At 42.1% G+C, this 25,836-nt stretch overlaps 1 protein-coding gene across 8 annotated transcripts in view; it reads left to right on the top strand.

Annotated features, from left to right (window-relative positions):
- The window catches only part of kcnip4a (potassium voltage-gated channel interacting protein 4a), a 121,727-nt gene that overhangs the window by 76,487 nt on the left and 19,404 nt on the right, over nucleotides 1-25,836 (top strand). The window contains exon 1 of one of the 8 annotated variants that reach the window (XM_070993114.1): nucleotides 3,417-3,625. The exons of 6 other annotated variants lie outside the window; for them this stretch is intronic. In XM_070993114.1, the coding sequence (XP_070849215.1) occupies nucleotides 3,517-3,625 (109 nt within the window). In that variant the 5' untranslated portion in view covers nucleotides 3,417-3,516. Of the gene's footprint in view, nucleotides 1-3,416; nucleotides 3,626-16,437; nucleotides 17,066-25,836 lie in introns of those variants that run through there. One more of the 8 variants, XM_070993113.1, reaches the window with a different exon arrangement.

Genomic DNA, 25,836 nt, shown 5'->3' with positions numbered 1-25,836 from the left:
CGGCCTTCTTCTGTAATTTCTCAACAGCAAATGGGGGACATTCGTTTGCTTTAACGCCATGTTGCCACACTGCGCTTTGATGAGAATTCAATTGTAACTTAATTGAATGAAGCGCGAGGAAACAGATTCTTCCTTCCGTTGTGTTTGTTCAATTACATTAAGAGGAGGTTTTATCTGCAGGCCCACCAGTCATAGTTGTAATCACTTTGATTTAAATAGGCCTAAATATAGGGGGTAGAAGGAGGAGATCTTGAAATGTCTACTCCCTGATTGGGAATGCTTGCTGAGAAATTGTCCACAACCATAAAATATCAGTTGATTTTGTGCTTTATGTGGATTCTGCAGTAGATACAGGAGATGAGGCAGGTGTTCAAACCATTAGGGCTTGGCTTGGGGGTCAGTTTGAGTCCACCTTGAGCCAGCGTAACCCATGCTGTGGTGACCCATCACTCTGACATGTCTCCACATCAAGGGCTTCTGTGTGTGAAGCACTAAATTAAGTGCTGTTTTGTCATAATAATAATAATGAACAATAGAAATATTGAGAAGCAGATACAAACTCACACCCAGTTAGTTTCCAAACATCAATATGTATTCAACTCTTCGCCGTTTAGATTATTTAAGAATTATCATTAGTTACTCACCAACTTATTTTAATGTTGGACTGATACACTGCTCATTTATGACCCGGTTTACAGGCGCTGCAGACATTCTCCGTCACATACTGTAAAGTGCGAGCTCCCAGATCTTAACCAGCGCACCACAATGCTCCACACTGGCAATTACCTTCATCACCAATCACACACTGATTGATACGGCATACTGTGTGCTGATGACATGCACAGACCTTGATTATTTTCATTACCATTAGCCAAGGGCCTTGATTACGCCCTATGCAAAGTTGTGGGGTGATTGGAGAGCAGATGTGGGGAAAGTTTCTCCGAGATTAGGTCACGCTCTGATGAAAAGCAAGAAGTAAAATCTCACGTTGTTTCAGATGAAAACACACCTGGATGTTCTTTTCCTCTCCGCCTGGCTTTGTCTTTTGCCTGCAAGACTTCCATCACACCTTCTTTTCACCTTTACACCCCCTGTTCTCCGGGAGCTTCCTACGCAGTTGTCTGTCCTGTCATGTCCAAAAACAACACACTCTCACTCTCTCTTTCACTCTCCCTCTCTCTCGGGGCTTGGCAGCTATATTTGGCTCATGCTCAGCTGCCACAAATAAAGAAAAAGTAACTGATAGTGGGCTAAATGAGCTGCCCAGTAGCCTGCGCAGCCCAGAGGTTGTTTCCATGGTAAATCGCTGTCCTAACAATTCCCTTTTGCTGTGACGATGAATGCAATCAGTTCCATCCCCGAGAGGCCGTGCCAGGGACCTTATCTGTGGGCCGGCTTTTAATCATTAGCTAAATTGTTATTAAACTTTTTCCAGATAAGCACGCAAAGAGTGTCTCGGATGTACGAGGCTGTGGTGGATATTGCTCTGCATGAAAGAAATGACTCGCTTTTCATTTGTTTTGGCTCATTTTCGAAATTCTGTCAGAAGCCAAAAGCTCCTTTTCGTCTTCTGTTGGCAGCCAGATACAATAAGTGTACGTGGCCCATTTTAAAGACACATCCAGGTCACACTCAATCATGGAAATGTCTGTTTTAGTGTCTATAGGATGAGATGCAGTGAAGAAGGATTGTCTTTCTGATCATGTTATATGGCAATACATTAATACAACCCATCATGTTTGACTGGAAATTGAAGAATAGAAAAGACATGGTGCCATCCGCTGTGACACCAGATGAATCACCGTCCTTTGTCTCCGGCAGCCACCTGCTGCTGACTGCAGGCACTGCTCCTACCCTCCGAGTCCTCTCCTCTCTGTCGTGTTGTCTTTCTGTCTGACCTCTCCCTTGTCATTTCTCCTGCAAGGTCTCCTGCTATATTTTAAGTCCAGATGACGCTGAGGTCACACAGTGGGTTCTTTCTCCAGCTGGCATTTTACACTCATTGGTCCACCCGCAGCTTCTTTGTCTCAGCCCAATCGTACCTCTTATTAGCTCTCTAACAGAGTATATGTTGAAAAGGTGGGAAACATTGGAAATCTTTTCACATCGTCGGCTCAGGGACAGAGCATCAATCACGAGAGCGATTGATTAGCTGCGATTGTTCAAACAAAAATCAGTGTTTGTGATAAGCTGGATTTCCAGCCATATTCAACCTTAATTGTGCATATGTTGTGTGAGACAAAGGTTCATCTAATTTATTATGTGAAACATGTTCAAAATGGAAAACATCTGTATTTTACAGCTGCTACATATACTGTCAATCCTACATATTGTGACCTCTAATTAACTCAGGTATTTATATGTTCCTTTGTAATTTTATCCCAAGGACAAGTAAACACTTTGCACCAATCAAGAGTAAAGTCTCATGTCATGGGTTATAATTGTCAGACAATGAAGGAAAACATAAAGCTATGCAGAAAGAAAAATGTAAATAAGTGCACAACGGACACAAAATCAGCATATACCCATTATACACAAAATGATGATATAATTAGCACAATTCCAGGAGATAGAGTCATTTGGAAAAGTATAGTTTAATTTAGTAATTTTAATAACACTGGTGGTCGACAGCCATGTTAGTGTTTTTCATGAGTGCCTGTGAGCCGCATGTTAACATGCTCACGATGTTGCCAACATGCTGTTTGTTTAGCAAATAGTGTTTGCAATGATCACCATCTTTAGCCTTTCAGCGAACCAGCATGAAACATAAAGTAAAGCTGGTGGGACTTAGATTTGCAGGAAGCTGTCATCAAAGGAAGTATCCAGATTTGACCTGATGACAACAGATGAACGGCTCCTGAGGGGAACAGATTTCATGCCAGTCCATCCAATACTGAGGAGATACTTGAATTAAATCCACGAAGTTCAACCTCATGTTGGGACGAGAGGAAGAGTCAGGGGATCACCGCAGTCGCTACAATTCATCCTCTGGGGACTATGACCGTCATGGCTATCCAACCCATACTTGAGATTTTTCAGTCTGAACCACAAATGACCTTATCAGCAGAAGTATTGTTGGGGAATAATGACTTTCTGTCTTGTGAAAAAAGTCCTGACTTAGGTGCATTTGACCTTTGCACACACCCAAACCCAGACAGTCCTCAGTGTGTCACAGCAACCGGTGGATCACCACCATCTCTCTTTTTAGCACTCTGCCCATCATTTCTCTTTCTCTTTGTCACAGTGATCAAGTTCGCCCCCCCATTTCCTCCTTGCCTCTTTTTTCCGTCCCCTCCTCACGCCCCCTCGTCGATATCCTTGCCACTCCATCTCCCCCCTCCCTCCTTCCTCTCTCTTCCACACACTTCTTCTCCCCCTCCCTCCCTCTCTGACTTGTGCCGGTTTCTCATCAGACCCACAGATGCAGGGCTCTTAAGTGGAGTTAAATGGCCCGCAGGCAGTGCTGCACGCTGAGCTCTGCGTCTTTGGCCATGGGCAAGCTGTGATCGGTCCGACATGTTGACTATGAACTTGGAGGGACTGGAAATGATCGCTGTGCTGGTGGTTGTGGTCCTCTTTGTTAAGGTGCTGGAGCGGTTTGGTTTGTTAGCAGCCGGCTATGACGGTAAGGAGACGGCAAACTCTTTTCCTACTCCTGTTTGATACTGATGGTTTTTTTTCCCTCAATCAACCACTTGTTGAGGCACAAGTTTAAAACCATTGAGTACAGTTTATTAAGCCTGTGTGCTCACTGTGAGATGGGCTGAAGCATCTGCAGCATCTGAGTTTATCATCTGTTGATTTTTGTGTTAAACATGTACTGAGACAAAGCGCATCTTGATGTTCAGGCGCGATTCCCATCTGTTGCTCGCACCTTTGGTAACACACATGACAGTACAAACCTTGAGCCATAAAAAGTGCTCGTCTGATCTGTTTGCAAACATCCTGAAAAGATGCAGCATGGCACAAGCTGTGTGTAAGCATTAAAAAGGGTCAACTTACTTACTTAGTTGACTTTACAGCATGAATGTTTTTCCCTGTTAAAGCTTCCGTTTAGCTTCTAGCATGATGTATCTTTTTAGGATGTTTGCAAAAGGATCAGACTGTTGCTCATCAGAAGTCATCAGCAGCCTCTGCATCTGTCCTTTAAGCTGTCTTAATTCAATAATCTCCTCGCTTTACTGTCAATTGGCTCAGTAGTCGGGATGACTCACGCAGGTCAATTATTCCAATCCAACATTATGACTTTAATCTTGTCGCTTTTGACTTTTCACTGTCAATATCGTTTCAAGCTATCACTTTAAATCAAATAATCCTCGTAGCATCTTGACGCTTTGATTCCACCTTGATGGCAACTTTATTGAATTTGACCGAAATTAGATTGGATGTGAACGCTCGCATCATCTGTGGGTTGGCTAACTTGTTTATCCAAATGAGAGCCGAGCGCTGAATGTAATTCTGCGGCAGCTGGAACCTTGAGAACCTGGACCTTAACCAGCGAGAGCAGCAAAGTGCCATGATGGCATTCGCTTTTCTCTCGTTACCTCAGAATGAAAAGGGTGAAATGTGAGTCTTAATGGGTTGCTTGCAGAGGAAGAAAAAGTTTTGTCTGGTCTTAATGATGAAAAGTTGGCTCAGAGTTGTCACTCTCAAGTCTTAGTGCAGTGATTTGCATGCATGCACATCAATGCCGCATGTTGATTGCAGTGACTGTGAAGGACGGTTTGCTTCGTGATGAAGCTCTGTTTTCACTTTCTCTTCCGTGTTTTCAGCAGCGCTCAGCGAAGGACAATGGTTGAACCTGTGCCCACTGGAGATTTGTCAAGGCACCACACTGATTCTTTGCTTCGAAAGTGTGAATCTAATATTCGGGGGTTTGGTCTCTCTGGCACTACAGACCGCATGTTATTTATATGCTCTACTTACTGTACAGGCTGCCAAGCTGTTTGCCTTATGGCTGAGTGAGAGGCCAGCAAACGGCTTCCGAATGGGTGCTGCTTGTTTGACCATTTAAAATTGACATATTTGCTTATTTTACTTGTATTTTTAATGTTAAGGTTACTGTATGAATGTTCTTCTTTCAAGCCGTCAAACCCAAAGTCTTTTCTTTGGGTGTTCTTGGTGTAAAATCCCAAACAGTGTTTTTCTATGAACGCCCACTTATAACATGCAAACATGGGATAGTGAAAATCCCACTAAAGCCACTTTCCTCTATTTTGGTCCTCGCTGTCTGTGTGAGGACAGACTGAGATATGTGGGTTGTCTGCAACGGTGGCGCTGGTCTTTTTTTTTTTGCTTTGTTTTTCCTGTGTGTTCACAAGTGCTCAAGTCCTGAATTTGAAGAAAATATTTGCAATACGGACAATGCTAAAGCTAAAGCAATTCAGACATGACATTCTATAGAATTACAGATTTCAGCTTTGTTAAAAGAATTAAAGAAATGGTTCGGAAGGGGCAAATGAATCGCACTGCCAAAAACTGATGATGATTCATGAGAAATCTGATTAATTAAAACCTTAATTACTCTTTCTTGCCTGAAAAACATGATTGATGTGTGGCATTTGGGAAATTTGCCTCCTAATTCTTAAATCAGCTCCACGCCAGGAAGTCCATTATACTCACCATTGTGATTTAAGATGCAGACTATTTGATGAATATGTCGTGCTTATTTTAATTTAATTACTTTTCAGCAGAGGTGTTAGAATACTTCAAAGAAGTAATCATTGTAATGAATTTGATTTCTCGAAAGTGGCAAGGATAGTGATGCTGTCAGGGATCCACATGCCAGGTTCGGTATGTTAGGCTCCCGAATTTCTGGATTTGTGGAAGATCTTTCTCTCCGATGCAACAAGCCAGAAATGTGTACTGTGTCGGGGCTGCACATTACTCTGCGGTACTCTCTCACTTGATGGCTTTTGGTTAAAAATAGATTTTCAACACAGCCGGACGCAAATGTCTCTTTTCAGTCTCTGTGCCTCTCTTTAGCGGCGTGACAGTGAGTGACAGCGGCGTGCAACCGGCGTGCAGGGACGTGACAGCTGACGAGAGCAGCCTTTGATACGGCAGTTTTTACAAATTATTCCCCTGCCGAAGGTGTGGCTTTCATCAGCCGGGAAGGGCTGCTTCAAATGATTTCCAATTACAAATGGACAAAACCACAGTGGCGTGCAGAGTGTCACGGACAGTTTCAGCTCTTTGGCTGCAAATTGTAGGGGCAGGGAAATTTTTTTTTTTTTAGCTTTCACTACACATGCTTTCTGAGGGCCAATTATTGAATCATCACCATTTGACTCGTAAATTGCAGTCCGCATGATGTGATTTAGCCAAGTAAGACATGTTCCTGCATCAACATCCCACATTTCTGGATCCCACATTTCAAAGTTGCGATCAACCAAAAACTCGTTAACCCCGCGGCAGCTCATATAGGACATGCAGTCAGGGGGTTTGTTCAATTTTACTCTTTTCAATCAACTTGAGAAGCACAGAGGACTTTTGAAAGAAGCCCAGGAGCAGCATATTGATGATGTCACAGGGCTGTGATTGGTTGATCACAATGTTGATCCAGGAACATGTCCTGCCTGGCTAAATCACACTTGACATTGCAACATGCTAAGTTAAAACACATGTTATTTGAGCAGCGTTCTCATTCTTTAAGAGGTTAAACTTGTACTTTAGTCCACTTTCAGCAAATATCTGGGTGTTGTGCTCACAGAACCAAAGTATATGTTAAATGTGAAGTTGTGGCGCATCGTCCGCCCTTTGTCACAGGTTTTACTGAAGCGACTGCTTCATGTTTATTGATCGGGCTGTGCATCCTGTGCACCTTTGACTAACGAGCCGTCTGCTTTTCTCAAGCATTGTGTGCTGCATTGGTGTGATAAAAAGCTGTGATTCGACACGGGAAAGGGTTTTCTGTGAGTGAGTGGAAAACTGTAAGTGAGCACGAATGTAAGTGGATCCAGTTCAAACTGCTCAGGGAGACGCATTCGATAATTGGAAGAAAGGCTTCAACAATACGCTCGACTTTCACATTCCTGCTTGTCACAAAAGCCATGTGGTGCAGATGCAGAGAAACCCAATATTCTCCAGTGTGAATGAACAATAGAGTAACATTGTGTTTCCATAATAATACTAATATTGGCTAAGAAAATCTCATAATGCACATGAGTGCTTTACAACACATAATGTCTAGAGACAAACATAATTGTACTGTAGCTGAAAGACATGAAGGGCCTTAATCCTGTCTGTCTTTTATGGATAAACATCAACATATTACAATAGTTTCATTTGCCAGCTGGGAGATTTTCTTCTATCATAACATTATATTCTTCATGGTTATGCCAGAGTTCATTGATGGCTCCTAAGTATAAGATCATAAAACTAAGTTTATTATTAAAAGTGCTATTCTTTGAACTAAAGGGTAAAGGTTTTAAGTCGGGAATCAAGGCTACCTTCTGGTTCTCTGCCTATTTGACGAAAGTAATTTAAAGTTTGAGCCTCTCTTTCATTGACGTGCATGTGAGAGTTGGCAGACGTGCCAGCAGAGGGAACCAAAGCTTACTGTCAGCCTCTGTCAGTTGCACAAGCTGAGAGTCTGGTATTGAAGCAAAGTCATTTTTTTCTTCTAACAACTACTAAAATCAAATGAAAACACAGTGGTTCTGTCTAGATGAATTAGTTTTGTCCAAAATCCTGCAAATAGTTTTAACCGCTCTCCAGTATTCACACATATTTGATGATTGGGCAGTGGTTGTTCAGGGCAATGTTCATTTCATTGTTTAAGGCGAATTGCAAAGCATCAAATGCAGTGAAATTAGCTTGTAAAAGAAGGGCTGCAGGAGTGTGAGGCCTTGCCCTCATCTGAGCAGGCATCTTAAAAGCAGCCAGGGGCAAAGGCTCAGTCTCCGGTCGCCACAGTTAAAAATGGCATATTCCATCCTAATTGCTTGCTTTTAAAATATTTGTAAGATGAGACTGATCCATCCTTGTGATCTCACTTGCTACTTTGACGGGCTTTCAAAGGCCTTTTCTTCCTTGGCAGGTAAAGAACGACATACCCTCGCCGCGGAACAAAAGGTTAAAGCTAATTTGGACATTACAGGGATGATGTGACAATTCCAGTGTACATTTCAGCAGCCATTAGTATCTAAAATACAAATGGGAAGATAACAGAGAAGACTTGAAGTGAACAGAGCAGGTGAAATGAACTTGACAAATGGGAATTTTGCCTTTGTTCTGTTATGAAATGCCAGGTTTGTGCATTCAAATGTGGAGTTAGAAATCAGTCGTCTTTTGTTTTTCTTTTGCAGCATAATTCATTTTCATGTTAGCATTGCTAATGTGCTCTTTATTGCCTCCTTTTTACATTCTAAATAAATTAGTTGGATATTATTCAGTGAAGGAGTGTTAAAAACTCTATTATAATTTTTGATAATGGCCTGGAGTCTCCGGCAGGTATTACAGGCATAATGTTATGCTTCATAGCTTTCCACTGAATTAAACACTGTTAGTGGTGTTTCCACAGGCATTAGCTTCACCCTATTATCAATCACGGCAATGATAAGGCAGCAACTAGGGACTGATTTTCAGAGTCCACATGTATGCTGATGTAATTTCTTTCAGGCTCTTGTATAAAAAGGCAGATTGTTTTCTGCGTGATTGAAAAACACTTGAGTTGGAGCTGCTGAGCTGTCGAGTGTAAAGCCACAGTGCTGATTATGGATCCTGTACAATCCTGTTCGCCCAATCCTGCTTTCTTTAAAGCTATATTGTCTCAATCATCCATCCTCAACTCACTTCCGTTGTTAGCTAATTTTCCTAATGAAGGAAAAATGTTTTTTCAGGGTCTTAGGAATTGCTTTGGCTTTTGCTTCACAGATGAGCTCATGGAAAAGTGTGGACTGTTTTGGGCGTTCTCTCAGTTTCTTCATTCACACCCATTATTTTGTCACCTCCCAATGTAACACTCCGCCGCACGACAATATGCTGCTATTTATTGTTGCAAGGTTTCATGTAACTTCCCCCACTGTTAGGAAACTGGAGAGTACTACAAGGCTACGTATTGTCATGGCAAATAATGCTTAGAAAGGGTTAATCGTGTTACCAGCCCACACGATGTCATTGTCATTACCAACTTGTATTGCACGACATACCTGATGTGAGAAATTGCATGTAACTTCAGCTACCTCTGCCACAGGGCTGAGTACATTTAAATGCAACATATTGGTATGATACTGAGGCACTTTCTTCTCTTCAGGGTCATTAAAACATGTATTTTGTTCTGCTGCTTATTCATATCTGTTGCGCCTCGCAGATCTATAAACAAAACAAAACATCATTTTCTCTCATTTCATAGTGTTGGAAGGGGATGTCTCCACCCATTTAACAAGGAATAAAGTGGAATTAAGTACCACAATATTTAGTGGAGAGAGATTATTAACACATCAACCAGATGTTGCTTCAGGAATTTCCCTTGCTTGGAATATTAAACAGCCCTGCCCGCTTAATAATGAAAATTACTGTTCATCCTGGCTCGAAGGGTAAAAGTAAATTGTTTTTATTCTGCCATAATTGCTAAGTTTGCCCCATAGCATGTGGTAGTGTAGATTTTAGATTTGAAATTCGATTTTATCATTTAAAATCAAGATTTCGGCAAACCAAAAGTCAGATTTGTTGCCTGTTTCCATTGGGTTGTTTTTGTGGATATGCTTGTTCACTAATAGATGAGAGAAATGAACCTATTAAAGGACCATTCGGAGCATCATGGAGCAATGTTTTTGTCAGTGGGCCCCTGTTTTGTTTGTTGTTGCACCAAGCATGGGGGTCATGCAACATACGTTTCTGCTCATGCCTTTGCATTATTCAACCAAACTACAGGCTGCCATCACGCACCAAAAAACGTAGAAATGCCCCAACAGAGGCATCAGAGAAGACCACTGGCAAGTAAACATGAACGCAAACAATGCAGGTTTTGAAACTCTCAAAACGGCTATGAACAGGTACTTTTAAACAGGAGGTTTGTTTCCAACAAAACTCCAGCAGGGAAGTTAAAGCTGCCACAGAGGGCAGATTTTAGACTGAAACAGACCAACCTCCCACTGGAATCCTCGTTCTTTCTACCTGTTGAATGCAAGTCTAATATTCATGTTTTCATTGTGGTTCAATGGATCAAATTTGTCTCTTTGGCAGCCAACTCAGCAGTACCACAAATGTTGCAGGCAGTCATTTGATTCACCGCGTTAATAGAGTAACATGATCTGTGTATTCAATAAGCCTGGAAATTGAACGAGGCATTTGCATTGATATTGCCCGGGCTTTGTCTTAATCCCTAACTGTGCTCTTAATATTATTTTTTTAATAAATGAACACACTACTTATCTCTTCTTCATGGTTCTCATGTTTACCCAGCAGAGGCGCTCACTTTGACATACTGCTTCAACAGTTTTATACCCAAATTCATGAATTGTTGAAGAAATAACCACCTGTATTGATTTCCTCTCAGTGTCCGTTCCTTTCTGATGAACTATGCTCGTCATATCTCATCCTCTGGACAGTGGCTCCAGCTGCTCCCCGCTCTGTCTGCCATTTTATGTCCCCCTCGTCTTCTTTCTTTTTACTGTTCCAGCTAATGCATAATGCTTGTTGACCTATGCACTTGAAGTTCAATTTGACTGGCACTTTGCAGCTTGAAGGATAGTGCACCATAAATCAGATGACAGGCTGGCCTTGCAAAGGCAAACCATGTCATGCTCTTTGCCTCTGCGCGTTGTCCATGGCGAGCTGGAAGATAGCCGTGCCAGAGCTAATATGACTAAGACACAGAAAAGCAGGTCAATGTTATCAGCTCCAGCACACTGCCATGAGCATTGTGGTGCCGTCCATTTGCAGACAATCCCATTGACTTTTCCCTTTTACACTAGAACTAATTGTCTGGAATGAATCGAGTTGATAAAAATCTGGTGTTCCTGCTGCAGAGAGAAGGCACGTCCTGTGAGAATGACATTTACTGAGGGAGGTTAAAAAGTCTTAAGAGAAGCCATAGTGAACTTTAAAATCAACATCTGGCAGAAACTTTTTATGTTGCTTTTACTCCTGCACACATTTTCAACTGGTCTTCTTTGGCACACGCTGTGCCTGCAACAGTCATTTCCATAATTATTAATCGAGCAGTTTTTTTCTCAACTAATTGTTGAATCATCTCTAAAATGTCCACAAATAGTTATTGTCCTAATATCTTAAAGCCAGGTCTTTTGTCAGTCAAACAGCCTAAAACCAGGAAATACTCCCTTTCACATGAGACAAAGAAAAACACTGACTTGCATGTATGGGAATAGTTTCTGTGGATCAACCAAATGGCTTGTTCATTAGTTGTGTCAGCTAAAAAGCCGTGCTGGTACATTAGTTGTGAAAGCCCAGGCAGGGTTAAAATAATGAATTTTCAGTATATCCTGAGTTGGCCCATTGCATTTCAAATTTGGGTCTTTCACAGGATACGTTCTTAACTTAGAAACGGGTGAACTCAACTGAATAAAACTGATTCGTATCGGAAAATGATCAGCAAACTCGTGTTTACTACCCAGCCGACCTTGACTGAAGAGACATCGCCACAGGTTCTGCAAACGTACATTTAGATATAATCGCATAACGCGTAACATTCGGCTGAACTGAGTGACGCCCCCGTTATGAAGCTGAAATGGTTGAGTCATGCTTGTCGATACCTTCTAATATATAGAGAGGTTAAGTGTTGAAAGTTTCAAATTGCCATAAATGCATGCATACACACACGCATTTGGCAGAGTAAGCCTGTGTTACCCAGAGTCCACAGAGTAAGTCTTCAATATCAGAGTCACCCGATGGCAATCCATGCTTGATTGCACACGCTGCTTCGCTGAGGGTTGCCCCGGTTCACATCTTATAATTGCCTTCCCCTTCACAGGTGCCGCTTCAGTAAATATGACAGCCTCATTTTAATGTGCCTTGGAAAACACAACCCAAACACTAATGCTGCTTTGTATGCCTGAGCAAATCGCTGCAGGTGTCGCCTAATTATATCACCCACTTGTACCCTAAGCTGATCTGTAATCAGTGGGACGATCCCATCTTCGCTTTCTTCGCCCGTCCGCTGATCCACCATTGCTTTGATTGATTACACCAAAGCCAGCTCCTCTCCCCTGGTCTGGTACTTTTGCAGAAGCCCACGGTGTGCCCCGAGAAAGATAACACTTGTCCAATACTTAATGGAAATTTTGGTTTTGGGGGTTGTTTAGTAAGCAGAGTTTGTCGCTTCTCGGGAGAAGACTCATTTAAATTCCTCGTGCACCTGTGGTGTTCAATTTTGTTTTATCACAATTTACTGTTCTAAGCTGTGTGGAAGGAATTATCCTCACCATTAACTACAGTGTAGATGGGGGAGCATTTTAGACTTGTAGATGGAGTTTTGATTTGTTTTTTCCTTTCGATATGAAATATTGAACATAAGTACTGATTCAGTGATCTCCACTGTTGGTCATGTCCTCCGTGTTCACTCTGCCCAGACAAGTAGTGATAAGATCCTCCCCTTGCGAATACTGAGGATGGAACGTGGCGAGCGAGGTGGCAGCGATGAGTGAGAAAAATGCACAATCTTTCCCAACATCAGTGACTATCAGTCTACAGGGGCAGATGAACAAAAGCGTTGGCAGGTTTGTCACTCAGACTCATCCTGTTCATTACACAGAGACGGTGTTTGGACTGCAGAGATGGTGATATGCCAGACCTCAGTGCTGCTTGACATTTCAGACTTAGATCAGTTAGAGATACCGCCTGTCAGAGGTAACGGAGGGTGGACTCGGCCTTTGTGAAACCCTTTATTGAAGCCATGATGGTATGTGGTGATTTGGATGTTTTCCTTATCCATTGCGTGGTTCCTTTTTGAAATGATTCACAGATTGATCGTAAATTATGCAGCAATGTAGAAAATGTTCACCCTTTAAAAGACCGATACAGTCCATGCAGTCATCATTACAAACCGCCCTCCCAATCTCATGACCGCTAATAGCAGTCATTTTGTCTGTACTGTCACTTTTTAGATTTTGGCTTCAACCCCAAGTTGAGTTCAAGTTGTTTGTCTGGTTATACATTGGACCACAAAGTTTCAGAGGTGGACACACACTCTTTTATCTGATGACTCAGTAGATGAACCGGAAACAATGGAAAGTTTAACCACCATGTATCATATATATGACAACCTGGATCGGACTAGTCTGATTTTATTTATTTTTGGGACAGTTGAAGCCATTATTGTAGGTGAAAGTTAAAAGCACTGTGTGAAAAGAGTTAACTGGCTCTCACAAAACAAATTTATCTCTTGGTCACAATAGTAATGGCTGCAAGACGTTTCTTTCCATTTCCATTTAAAAGAAGATACTTTTCTCTTTACTTGCTGGACATTCAAGTACGTTACCAATTGCGCTAGAAGACAAATTCCATTTTATAGCTTGTTAACAGATGATTTAAGAGCAATACTATTTCAAGGTCAATCCTTTTCAGTGAACTATCTTTCATTATCTCCGCCAGGCATCATTGGCTTTTCTGTTTTATGCTGCCATTGACTGCTGGCTCCTCGCTCCTCTTAACGGGATGTTATGGGCTGCAAGTGATGAACAACTGCCTCACTTTGAGTCTTGTTTTCACGTACAGGGTACTCAAGTTTGTGTTGGCGGATTTTTTTTGTTGCCAATTTGACTTTAAAAATTATATTTTACATCACTGGTGTTTTGGAATCATTCCTGTCCACATCTGCACACCAGTGGTTGAGTTATCGGTGTTCTTAATAGCCCTCCGTACATCCTCATTCAGGGGCCATTTTTCCTCAAAGCTTTGTTTCTCATCACACAGTTTCAACACTCTGCAGCTCCCATTTCCTTTCGAATACACAATCATTTTGCAATTTGAATCTACCAAAACAAAAAGCCTTGTCAGGTCCCTAAACGCTGAATTTTTAGCCTCTCCGTCTGTCAGGCCTGCCATGCTGTAACAGCATTACACTGGTGATTGTCCAGAATTTGTGACGTTAATGGAGCAAGATGTGGAGTGTAATATTTACCTGTCAGCAGCATTGATAGAATCATGGCTCCAGTGATATGTGGACGGATGCTCCTTGGCAGAAAACCCCCACCCGCCGCACTTTTTCCTCATATGTCTCTCACCTCCACCCTCATTGCTTCAATGATTTATTGGTTGGATATAGTATCTCCATGCTGGAGACAGGTTAGGATTGGTCAATCATTCCTACATGTTTTATTAACCATCAGTCTACCAGGGACTGTTACGACAGCCAGGCCTTGGCAGAGTAGCACCTGAGGCAAAACATCCCCCCGGCTTTGTGGAACTTGGCCACGGTCACATGTGGCCAATGAAGCCAGTGCGGCTTCATTGATGTAGTGCCAGTTCCTACAGTTAGGTCAGCTTACACTCAATATTCTGCACTTTATATGATATCTGGGCAATGCTAGAAACTGGAAATGATGTTTTCCTGGTTGATAACCCAAAAAACAAAGAGTATCCATAGACTGATGTGGTCTGATAGCAACAGAAGGTTCCTTCATAGTGGTGCCTTGGGGAAAAAAAGGAGACTCTGCAGTCATTCTTACCGGAATAAGCTAATCAACAGACTAATTCACCATCCAGGAAGCATGCGTCACTGCATTGTTGTCTAAAGATGCACTTTTTTCTCTAATTCTATTCTAAGAACAACACAAACACTCAAACTGTCCTTGGTTATTATATACAATACAAATTACCCTTTAGCCCCCCCATCATATTTCCACGCAGTCTTATTTTCGGTGTGTATTCTTCTCTTTCTCACAGAACAATGATTCCTCACATGGCCGGGGGCCATCCAGATTAAGTTGGATGTGTCTGCTGAATATTATTTTCTTTTTCAAACAGCATCATGCTAAATTATTCACAAAGATTTTTTTTTTTTTAAAGCAGAATTTCATCCCTCATTTTCCATTCTGTGCTACTCAGAAAAGGGCAGCAGCAGATGGACTGAATGTAAATGAACATGGGATTTTTTTTTTTTTCCATCACTGGAATAAGCTGCATCTTATTGAACATTTATCACAGGGCAATTGAGTAAGTGGCGAGTGACTGTTTCTTTCACAGCGCTAATATAATTCACTGCTGTGATGATTGTAATTAAGGTGGCTTTGTGCATTTACATCAGTGATATATGGCTGGAATAAAAGCAGAAAAAACACACCATTGTGTATTTCGAGCTGCAAATGCATGAAAAAACTATTCATGAGCTTTAAATAGTGTTTTGGGATGTTTTGAGCTTGTGGTTAATCACGTCGCGTCGAGTGAAGTCATGGACGGCTTATTTGAAGCTCTGTTTTTTGGTAAATGAAAGTCGGCCATTTCACGCACTGTTTTCTGCAGATTTGTAAAGAAATAATCTGGTGGTGGATAATGATGACTATGACTGCACAGGGACAGTAGATGGTGGTGTCTTCACTCACTCCTCTGCAAACACCGACTGCATGAATCCACCCCACACACACATACACACACACTCACACTTTGTTTGTTCCCTTCATCAGTCCGTTCCATCTCAGCGGAATCCATCTCCTCTTGAAAACAAGCGGTTATATTTAATGAAGTGGAGTCGATCAATGGTGTTTTTCCCCTCACTTTCTGTACTCTTACAGTGTGTGAAAGACCACTGAGCCATATTCCCTCCCCGTTCCCATTTGCCATCGTACCCTTTCGATGCTGAGCTTTAGAGGCCTGGATAAGGCAGAATTAGCAGTCCCATAAGTGGATATTTTTTTTTAGAAACATTTGGTTTTGTTGCATGACATTTTCTTTTCCCCACTCTGTTTCCATTTACTGTTTTGTGTGTGCAAGAATTAGAATTTTCTCACAGCTTTAACTTTTTCTGAGGGGAAAAATTACCCTGAATGAGCCTTCCAAAAGCCTCTTTTCAACACTAGTCTGACGCATGAGAGATTTATTTTGTCTATTTTATAAATGGAGATTACCATGAATGCCTTATAGGAAAGCTATTTTTTGATCATCCATCCTGCTGTACTGAGTGGAATTATTTTTTTCCTCTTTTTTCCTCATCGTCTTTAATTTCAGTCCTTTCAAAAGCTTGGAAGTAGTGCCATTTTAATGATTAAATGGTATGGCTATATGCAGCAGTAATGTCTAAACACGAAAATACACACATTAACTCAAAACTGACTGGCATTGACATATCCTGTGCTGTCATTTAGGGCAGTTTTACGGTTTGTTTCCACGCGTGTGTGAAGTTGATGCGAACACGTCGAGCTCACGAGAGGTTGTGATTCTTCCGTCGCGCTGTAGCACCACACCTCCCCCCTGCCTCTGTCTCATCTCCCCTCCCTCCTCACTCCCTCACTCATATCCACTCCCTCTCATCTTCCCTGCCTTTACTTTGCAGCGAGGCAGTCAGCGCGCCTGAAAGAGCGAGAGAGAGCCACAAACTGTCAGAGAAGAGCAGAGTTTCCACTGCCTTCACGTGTCTCCTCGTTTGCGGGGAGAGGAAAGAAAAAGAAGAAGGAAGCATTGAGATCAGCATGTGTGGACTTTATCCCTCTTTGAGTCAGCTTTTCTAAATTCTCAGTGACCCCTCAAGATCACAGAGATCCTTCATGACTTCGGGCTCCTCTCAAACCTGAGGCCAGTATTTCTTGTTCTGAACCTCACCCCATCTTAACCTTACCCAGACTGGATCTAGGGAGTGAGCGGGCAGTAGGTGGGTGCCAGGAGGCGCCCGGCCCGTGCGTGTGGGCCGGTGTCGCGCTGGAGTGGGTGCAGGGGAACTGGAGTGCTGGCCCGGGTGGGAACGCTGGTCCTGGCGGCGGTCCCGAGGGCGAGGAGGCCGGCTCGGGCTCCGGTTACGGGTCAGGGTATGGTGGCGTGGAGTGGGCAGAGGGCGGAGCAATGCTGAGCGCAATCTGGGAGACGGAGGGGCTGCAGACGGTGGGCATCGTGGTGCTGGTGTTTGCCTCAATCAAGCTGCTGCACCTCCTGGGGCTCATCAGCTTCTCAGAGGGTAAGACGCTAACAGAGCTTGAAGATGAGAAAGACAGGAAATAATCACAAAGATGAGAAAAATATACAGAAATCACAGCTGGAATGAAGAATTGCTTGTTTCTAGATAATGTGTGGTGAAAATTGCTAATGCATTTTCAGTCCGTCCCCTCAGTTTCCAGCTGACAGCTCAGGGTTACTCTGCAGTAGCTACAACTCCTTTGAAACACGCTTGAAGTTTCTCAGACAGCAATTGGAAAAACTTAATTGAGGTCACCGCGCCAAAGCAGGAAAGACACAATGAGTTAGAAGAAAACAAATGAACTGTTTTATCTTATGCGTTGATGCTATGAAAACAGAAATTGTGACAGGAATATGCATGAGATTGTGATGTGACTGGAGGGAGGAAGATCTCGAGCAGGGAGAATGTGTCACTTCAGAAAGATCGGAAGGCTTGAGAGGCAACTTCTGACTGAATTTCTAGAGCTGAGAAATGAGACTTTCTGTCATTTTCAAGCGTCTGAGTTGATTTGTCCTGGCTTTGCGGGGGTGGTTCCTCTCTTTTTTGTGTGCATAGTTTATAAATGTGTTAACTTCTTCACATATATGCTTCTCATTGTGCAAACCCATCATTCTCTTCTAAGTAAGAGCACAGTAAGGCTCACTAAGCGCAGCGTGTCAGGCCTAAATAAACTGTTTAGCTTGGATCTGCTGCAGTCGTCTCATTAAATAAAGTAGAGCAGCATGGTAAGCAGTTTGAGTTCAAAACCAGACCATCCATCAGACGTCTGTTAAGTAAACACACCTTATTTTCTAATTAGGATCATCAATCCTGCGCCCAATTTTGTATGCATGTTCAGGAAGATGAGAAACAGTGATAACGTGTGATAGTGGGGTGCTGGAAAAAGCTGACTTTGCCTGAGAGAAGTGTTTAGATCGAGCACAGAGGTGTTAGCGTCTGTGGCTGTGTTATTTCAAAGGCGTGGGGAGCTGTGTTTTCATTCTGGGGGACAGTGAAGCCCATGCTCAGCGTAACAATTTACATGCCTCATAAACAGCGGCAAGATCAAACTTGCTTTCCCCTCGCTCTGCATTAACAAACACAGCCAACATGATATTGATCATTTTCCACAGTGAGACGATACAGATGTCAAACCAGCGTGTCGAGCGCTGTTTGTCAGTCGATGTAATCTGTATTCCACACAGGTGTCTCAGAGCGTAATTACTAACAGAATATCTGCGATCTGAGCCCGAGGTACGTGACAGGCAGTCAATACAGGTATTGATGCCGTGCATGTGTTTGAAGTCATGCACAGGAGAAGGTGGGGGGCATGGAAGAGAAAAAAGACTGAAAATAAGCGAAATGGTCTTGAAAATGAGAGATGAAAGGCCTTTTTAAAGATATGAACCCGGACGTTTACAGATGAATCATTGTCAGCTGCATGTGTTTTGGGGTTGGAGGAAACTAAACTTCCATGGTTGAACATGGACGCTAGCGCTGCAAAAGCAATTATTTTCATCATCCATGAATGTGTTGATTATTTTCTTGATTATTCACTAAATAGAAGTGCCTGTTTTCCTTGATTCATCCAACAGTGCAAATCTCAGACATTGAAGAAGGGAACCAGCAGATTTTTGCCATTTTTCTTCAAAAATAATGATGAATTGATCCTTAAAATAGTAGCTGAGCAATTGACAAATTGACTCTGCTTTAATGCAAACTTCTCCAGAGCAGCACCTGAGTAGTATTTTGATTTTCTGATTCATTGATTTGTCTTTTAGTCTATAAAATATCAGAAACTAGTGAAAAACTGTTGCAATTGCAGTTTCCCAGAGGCCAAGGTGACATCTCGAAGTTGCATGTTTGCATCAAAAAAAAAAAAAAAAGATAAGGGGTAAGGGAAAGCAGTAAATCATTGTGTTTTGGAAGCCCTAACCAGCAAATGATTGTCAATCATTGCTGGTAGATTAAACTTGATAATTCTGTCCATGTGCTAATTGATTAATAAGCGAAACCAGTGCTGAGATCAGAAAATGACAGTCCTAGCCACTGAGCCACTGCATCACTTTCTTTTTTCATAAACAGTCACAAGAATTACCTTTTGTTTCCATTTTTGAAACACAAATTCGCTTTTTGCAGCTGTCGCCTTCTGACATCACTAAAAATGCTTGTTTTTCACCTCTTTTTATTTTCATAGAACCTCTAGGGAGATGTTTCACGGAGCATGCACGCTCCGCTTAACATTCATACAGTCAGACATGTTCGCAGCTGGGAGCTGCCCAGTACGATCACATCCTTCCACTGCCGGCCACCTGAGCAGCTCCACTGAGGCATCTGGGGGATAAAGGTCTTCCTTTAAAAGCCTCTGTGTGGTAAACACTGAGGGAGTCTCTCAGCTGAGCTGCAGATTTGAACTGGCAAATATCCAGTTGCGGGAGGAAATGCGAGCTGAAAGCGTGCTTTCGATGTACAGTATTGAACACTGTCCCACTCTTTACTGTAGCATCAGCTGCCAGCAAAGAGAAAGCTTTGTTAAAGATCAAGTTGTAGCAGGCCGCACATTGCAAGCGGAGGAGGGGTGGGGGGGGTCATGTCTGGTCTGCAGGGACTGTACGCTCTGATCTCTTCTGTTGCACATTCTGAGGACTTCAGACCTGAAAAAATAGTTTATGAACAGCCTCTCCCCGCCACTGGCACGCTTCCATGTTGGAGAAATATAATAAGATCATTGCATCACCAGAGCATTGTACTTAGCAAGGCGGCAAGGCCTGGCAAACAGCGTATTGGTAGCAACTTTCAGTTTAATTATGAATGTGGCTGGACTGATGTGTGCATGTATTCCTGCTAACTATCCCAAGGCTAGTATTAGAATTTCACTGCAGCTGGCTCAGGGTACGCTCAACTTGGCTTGTAAAGTTTTATAAAGAGCCCTCTTGCTAGAAACTCTATTGCTTTTGCAGAAAATTGTTATTTATCTTCACAATTTCCTTGTCTGGTTTGCTTGAATACATTGCAGCATAACAAGGAACATTTTTTTTGTTTCTCTTACACACACACACACACACACACACACACACACACACACACACACGCCCACGCCCTGATCCATTTCACACACACTGTTTGTACATTTCTACGCTCGTACAACACTGAGCCTTTAGTGCAAAGTGCCTCATAGGGTACAGACTAATCAATGTGGCACACAATGATAAATAATTCTCTGTTTCAGCCACACACACTCCCAACTCCAGTCACACACACATACACATCCACAAGCACACCCTTGCCCATTAGGGATGGGACGCTGTGTCCGTCTTACAAAGTTCCCTGTGTCCTTGATGGGGATTTATGGTCTGGCAGCAGACAGTGTCAGGACTGACCTGGGCTGGTTTTTGCCACCGATTGTCCATTTTCACTTACAGTAATTAGCAGCTCATAGCTGTGGTGGCTCAACAGGTAGAAGGATAAGTATCTGAGTTGAACCACAAAATATGATTGAAGTATGTGCACAGACTATACACATGGATTTCAATAGATTTGGTGCAAACTTTCATGGTTACCAGTGGATAAATGATCTGAATGACTTTGATGATGACTTTTCCTCTGGTGTAACCATGAAATTGACATTTGTTTCAGCAGCTTTTGTGTGGATTGTCATGAAATTTGGTACACACATTAATATCCCCTAAACTTTTACGATCCCTTTATTTTTCATCCTCATCATCAGTTCGAATTTTCGAACACATTGTCAAGCTGAAGTGGTGAAGATGGTACACATTACCTGCTATCAACAGCAGATATTAGCATTATGGTCATATTAGCATGGTGATTAGCATGTAGCACAAAGCACAACTTTGCCTGTGTTTAGCCTCACCAGAGCTGCCTCCATGGCAGTGGAATAAAGTGGATGCACTTTTGCGATCGTGATGCATTTTACGTTTTGTTTTTTTGTTTTTTTTAATTACAGATTTTTCAGTCTCAGTTGCTAAGGGTTAACCCTTGATCACACTTCATCTTGTTCACTGTCAGATGCATGAAATGTCCCTGAAGGAATGTTGCTGGGTTTCGGTTTGTGGTGTGGATCTGAGTTTGTACACTGAGACTTTTGAAAATCAAACGAGCCTGTTGAATTTTTCATGATACAAAATTATGAATGACCTTTCTGCTGTTGTTTGTTGGCATTCAGTTGTGATCTAGCGGCTCTGACGTGCCTGCCATTGATAATCACATCATGTGGGTATAAAGCTGTGCCAGGCCCAGAGTCCAAGGCGTTACTCGCGGTCATCATTTCTTGTACAGGTATTTGTAGTGTTGTTTAAAGTAGGCCACCGGAGAGCGATTTGACACACTGTCAAATACTGAAGTGTGTTCTTCATTTTGTTAAGTGCACAAGTGTTTCCAGGACACACACACACACGTTGGTTTATGGATGTGATATAAACTGCGCTGCATCTTTATGGGATTGTTTTCTTAGTTGAGTCACACATCCATCATCAGAGTTGAGTCAGCAGAATTGTTTAGCATCTTTTACATTATTTCAGATGATGGCACTTCATGTCTGTGCTGTTCATTTAATTGCCGATGTCCAATGGGGAAATAAATCTTGTTATTACTCAAGCAGGCATGTAGAATTTAAGAAATGAGAATATGGCAACAACGAGTGTGTTACAGGTTGTAAAGTGGGAGATATTTTGTGAGCAGCTCCCCTGCAAGCTATAATTCCTCATCAACTTACCAATCCATTAAAAGGACATCAATCAGCTGCCCTTAATTATCCATTGGCTATTTGCCATGATACCTATTTAGAGCAGTGACATGATTGACTTAACCTTTGCCTGAGCGTCCTAAGTTATAGGTCCCTCTTGTGTCTTTTGGAGGGACGAAGAAGAAGGGCACGGCAGAGGAGCTTGTAGGAAGTAAGACGACCCTGCCTTTCAGTTTGAGTCAGGAAAGCAAGGACAAGTATCACACAAGCAATCAATTTTGATGAAAACATCACAGATAATAAATTCTGATAGAAGGAGGATGACGGATACGTCTGAGCCAAGGATCTGATATGGATGATTGCTGTGCTTAGAGGCTCCTTGTGGAAGAGGAGCAGGAGGCAAATTGTATTCCGAAAGATGTATTTAATTAAATGACCTCTTTACCATAGCAGTGCAGGGATGCAGTATAACGTACAGCATCTCTGGCGCACCAGCTTGCGATCTCCTCGGATGTTATTAAGCCTGAATACAATATGCTGTTGTGATGTGAACCACGGTGCTATTTGACTATGCAGATTGCGAGGGTCGTATTGAAGGAAAATGTTGCAGTGTTGTTATAAAAAGAATGAAAATCAGACTCTGATAAACCTTCAACTATCTCTGGAGCTTTGAAGCTGCACATGTGGTGTTTATTTTTCAATCAAGGTTATACAACCAGTAGGCTCATTCACGACTTTAATTAGCCAACAAAGTGAATAATCATGTTGCCACATGAATCCAGCAACAGTATTTCTCATAATTAAGTCAAGGACATAGGTTCTCATGCATAATGCAGTAGTTCCCTGCAAATAGTATAGCTAATTGCAAATGTGAGCTGGACTAAAGCAGGGCTTTTTCGTCCCTTCTAGGTTAATGAAAAACATGTTCGAACATTTCTTTTGTGAAGTCTGCAACCTGTCTTCCTGGTTCAGACTGATCTGCTTTGTTTCTGGCTCTACCCAAAATGCAACAGTGCATTCATTCCCTCTTCTGATGACCGCTTTGTGGAAGCTGATGTGGGTCCATTAAAGAACATAGAATAAGATGATAAAGGATGAAAGTGAAGTGGTGGAAATACCCTAGTCTTCCTGCAAACTTCATCAGTCGGGTAATGTAAAGGGAACTGGGACACTGGGATGGAAAGTGCTGACTTGTATCTATGGTTAATCTCATTACCAGTGACTTATATACTATATTGAAACCATTAACTGTGCAGAGCACAGTTTTAATTCGCAGAGTCTGATAAAATATCATCAGCAGTGAAGCCAGCCAGTCTTAACACACAAAATAATATTACTTTTCCGAATAATGAAAGCAAATCTGAGCTGATGTTAGCTGCTGATGTTGCAGGCCAGAAATCATTCTGTCACAGAACTGGCCAGAACCCTTTCATTACAACAGTAAACTAAAAGCCTCTTTGTCTTAGAAGTAATAAAGCGTGGTAAGTTAAAGATAATCAACCCTTCAAGCCAATTTTCTTTCACTTTTGGTGATTTTCAAGGGGACTTCTGAAATCTGAAATAGCAACAGATGACGTTTTGCCCCAGACTGAATATTCTCTTTGTCTTATGGCTGATCTACAGTGTATTGAGAAAATTAGATTCTCTTTTAAAAGGTTGTTTTGGGATCCCAGGATGTTTGTGTGAAATATAAACAGTGAACATCATGTCAGAATAAAATCCAGAAATCCATTAATGCACTTTTCTTGGGTGGCTGGTAGCATCAGTGCGAGTTTCCTGTCAGCGACTGGAATATGGATGACTCACTTGGAAGTGAGTCATAAAGACACTCTCCTTTTCGACTGTGTTTTTTTTTCTTTGGCATGAAAGCTCTAAACTCCAAAGCTGAAGTGTGATAAAGTTTCCTCCCTTTTCCCACTTTATAGTATTTAGAATGATTGGAGTAGAAAGGGATGGAGGGTCTCTCCTTCCAATGCGGGTTTTCTTTCAGACGGACTGTTATTGAAACACATCCAAGTGACAAATGATTGCAATTAAGAGCACAGACTTCTCTTTCCCCCTGATTCCAATAAATGCCTCGGCCCTCTGACAGTGTGTCATTATGGCTGCTGTTCGAGCTCGCTCTCACTCATAAAGAACCTTGGCGTCCAGTCTCCGGCGGTCCAGTCAGTCACACTCAGCTCAGAACAGTAAAGGACAGCATTTTGTTCCCCGTCCATCTTCAGGCTGAAGAATTACCCACCAAAACTTAAAGTAGCTGACATTTCTTAAACTGAAGTTGGCTTGTTTAAACTGATTATAACCACTGTAAGTGCATAAGCCAAAACATATTCAAGCAAATTGCACTAATGGCAGAAAGTGATGGGTAATGTGTTCTTTTTGCCAGTAAAGATCCACTGTAGCTTCTGCTACTTTACTCTCTGTCTTGCAGTAGCAAACCTGAGCAGAATAATTAACGCCTGGGTCCATTTGGTTGTCCAGACAGATCTATTCTCAGTCATCTTGGACTAGATTTATTTGGACCTGCTTCCCGTCACTGGCAATAAAGCAAAAAACTTGATGTCAGGATGAATAAATTCATGTGTCAGAAGGATTTAAAATGCAAAACAGTGTTTTGGGGTTTTTTTCTTCTTTTTTTTTTTTTTTTTTTTTAAATTCAGGACTGTTGGACACAGTCTGTCTTTTTGGTTTCAGGAATGTTCCCAATTGGCTTTGGTTCTAAGACAGGCTATGCAGTGACCCTGCCTTCTTATTCCTCCTAAGTCGATTCCACTGCCATTTTTCTTGCCTGCCATAAGGAACTGGAGGCTGTTTTATTAAATAACAGGAATGACATATCGCTCTCCCCAACTCCAATCTTGGGGCTTATTTGTATCTGGGCCCACCAAATAGGAACAAATGGCAGATCTGTATCAGCCTCCCTCATCGTCCATGTGATTTATCTGATATAAAATGAGCCTTTCTACACAGCGGGGCCTGTGCTTGAATTACTTTTCTTTTATTGACTTGGATCTGCAGATCTAACACTTGCAAAAGCAGAATTGTAATCAGCAGATGTCCTGTTGGCAGCTCTGGTATTCTGGATGTCGGCTGTAATTTGTTTTGGAGCATTAGAAAATATTTGGTGCTGCAAAGGGGAATTCATTACACCTCAGGAAAGGCAAAGTCAGCCTTCGCAAAAGGAGCGAGACATTTTATCTTCTGTCCTCAGGCAGATCTGGATGCGCATTTGTTTTAGCCTTTCATTCACCTTTTTGCAGTTCACTCATTTAATATCAGTTGGCACATTGGGATTATTGAAAGCTCTTTCCTCTAGTGGTGAATACAGGGTATAGTTCGGGATGTTTTTGGTTTCCGTAGAATGTCGTGTTTAATTACCTGAATTATGTGCAACACATACAGTGAAAATTTTTAAAGTTTATGCGAGCAAGTAAAACTGCCTGAGGCAGAAGATGCTGAACTCACAATATTACTCATTGCCTTCCAATTTAGACGAGTTACACAGAGTTGCAGAGTGTGTATATCCAAAGTTTCCCACTCCAGAGAAGCACACTGAAAGCATCCCTCTGAGCTGTGGAAGGTAACACATTAATATATGCAATAAATCAAAATAGCCACACTACACTTATGCTAATTTAGTATTCTGCTGGGTAGAAACTTAGGCCAGTGGTGTTGGTATTACTCTTTTTTTTGTTTTTGGGAATCATGCCAACATGGATAAATCCACCACTCGCCAGGCTGCCAGACCCTGCTCGTCGGCTGTCCTCGTCCCCTGTCTCGCTGGGTGTAATTTCAGTTAATTGCTAGCTGCCAAGTGTCTGTCACATTTGTCCCTATTTAGCTCAAAAACAACATGCAGCCTTGGGACTTAAACACTGCAAGGAGGTGTTAAAGTGAACCTGCTGTCTGCCCACTGACCCAATGAATATTTCGTTTTAAAAGTAGTGTCCGGTCCCCTGGCTCTTGCTGATTTAATTTGCCCAAAAGGATTTTGCTTTTGCATTTGTGTAATTGACCACATGACAATGTGCTACCATTGCTAATACTGAGTTGACCTTTAGAGAGATGGGAGAGTTTACATTCAAAG

Source organism: Chaetodon trifascialis, chromosome 23, assembly GCF_039877785.1.
Source record: "Chaetodon trifascialis isolate fChaTrf1 chromosome 23, fChaTrf1.hap1, whole genome shotgun sequence".
NCBI classification, from domain to species: domain Eukaryota; kingdom Metazoa; phylum Chordata; class Actinopteri; order Chaetodontiformes; family Chaetodontidae; genus Chaetodon; species Chaetodon trifascialis.
This window is presented reverse-complemented; position numbering and strand designations above follow the sequence as displayed.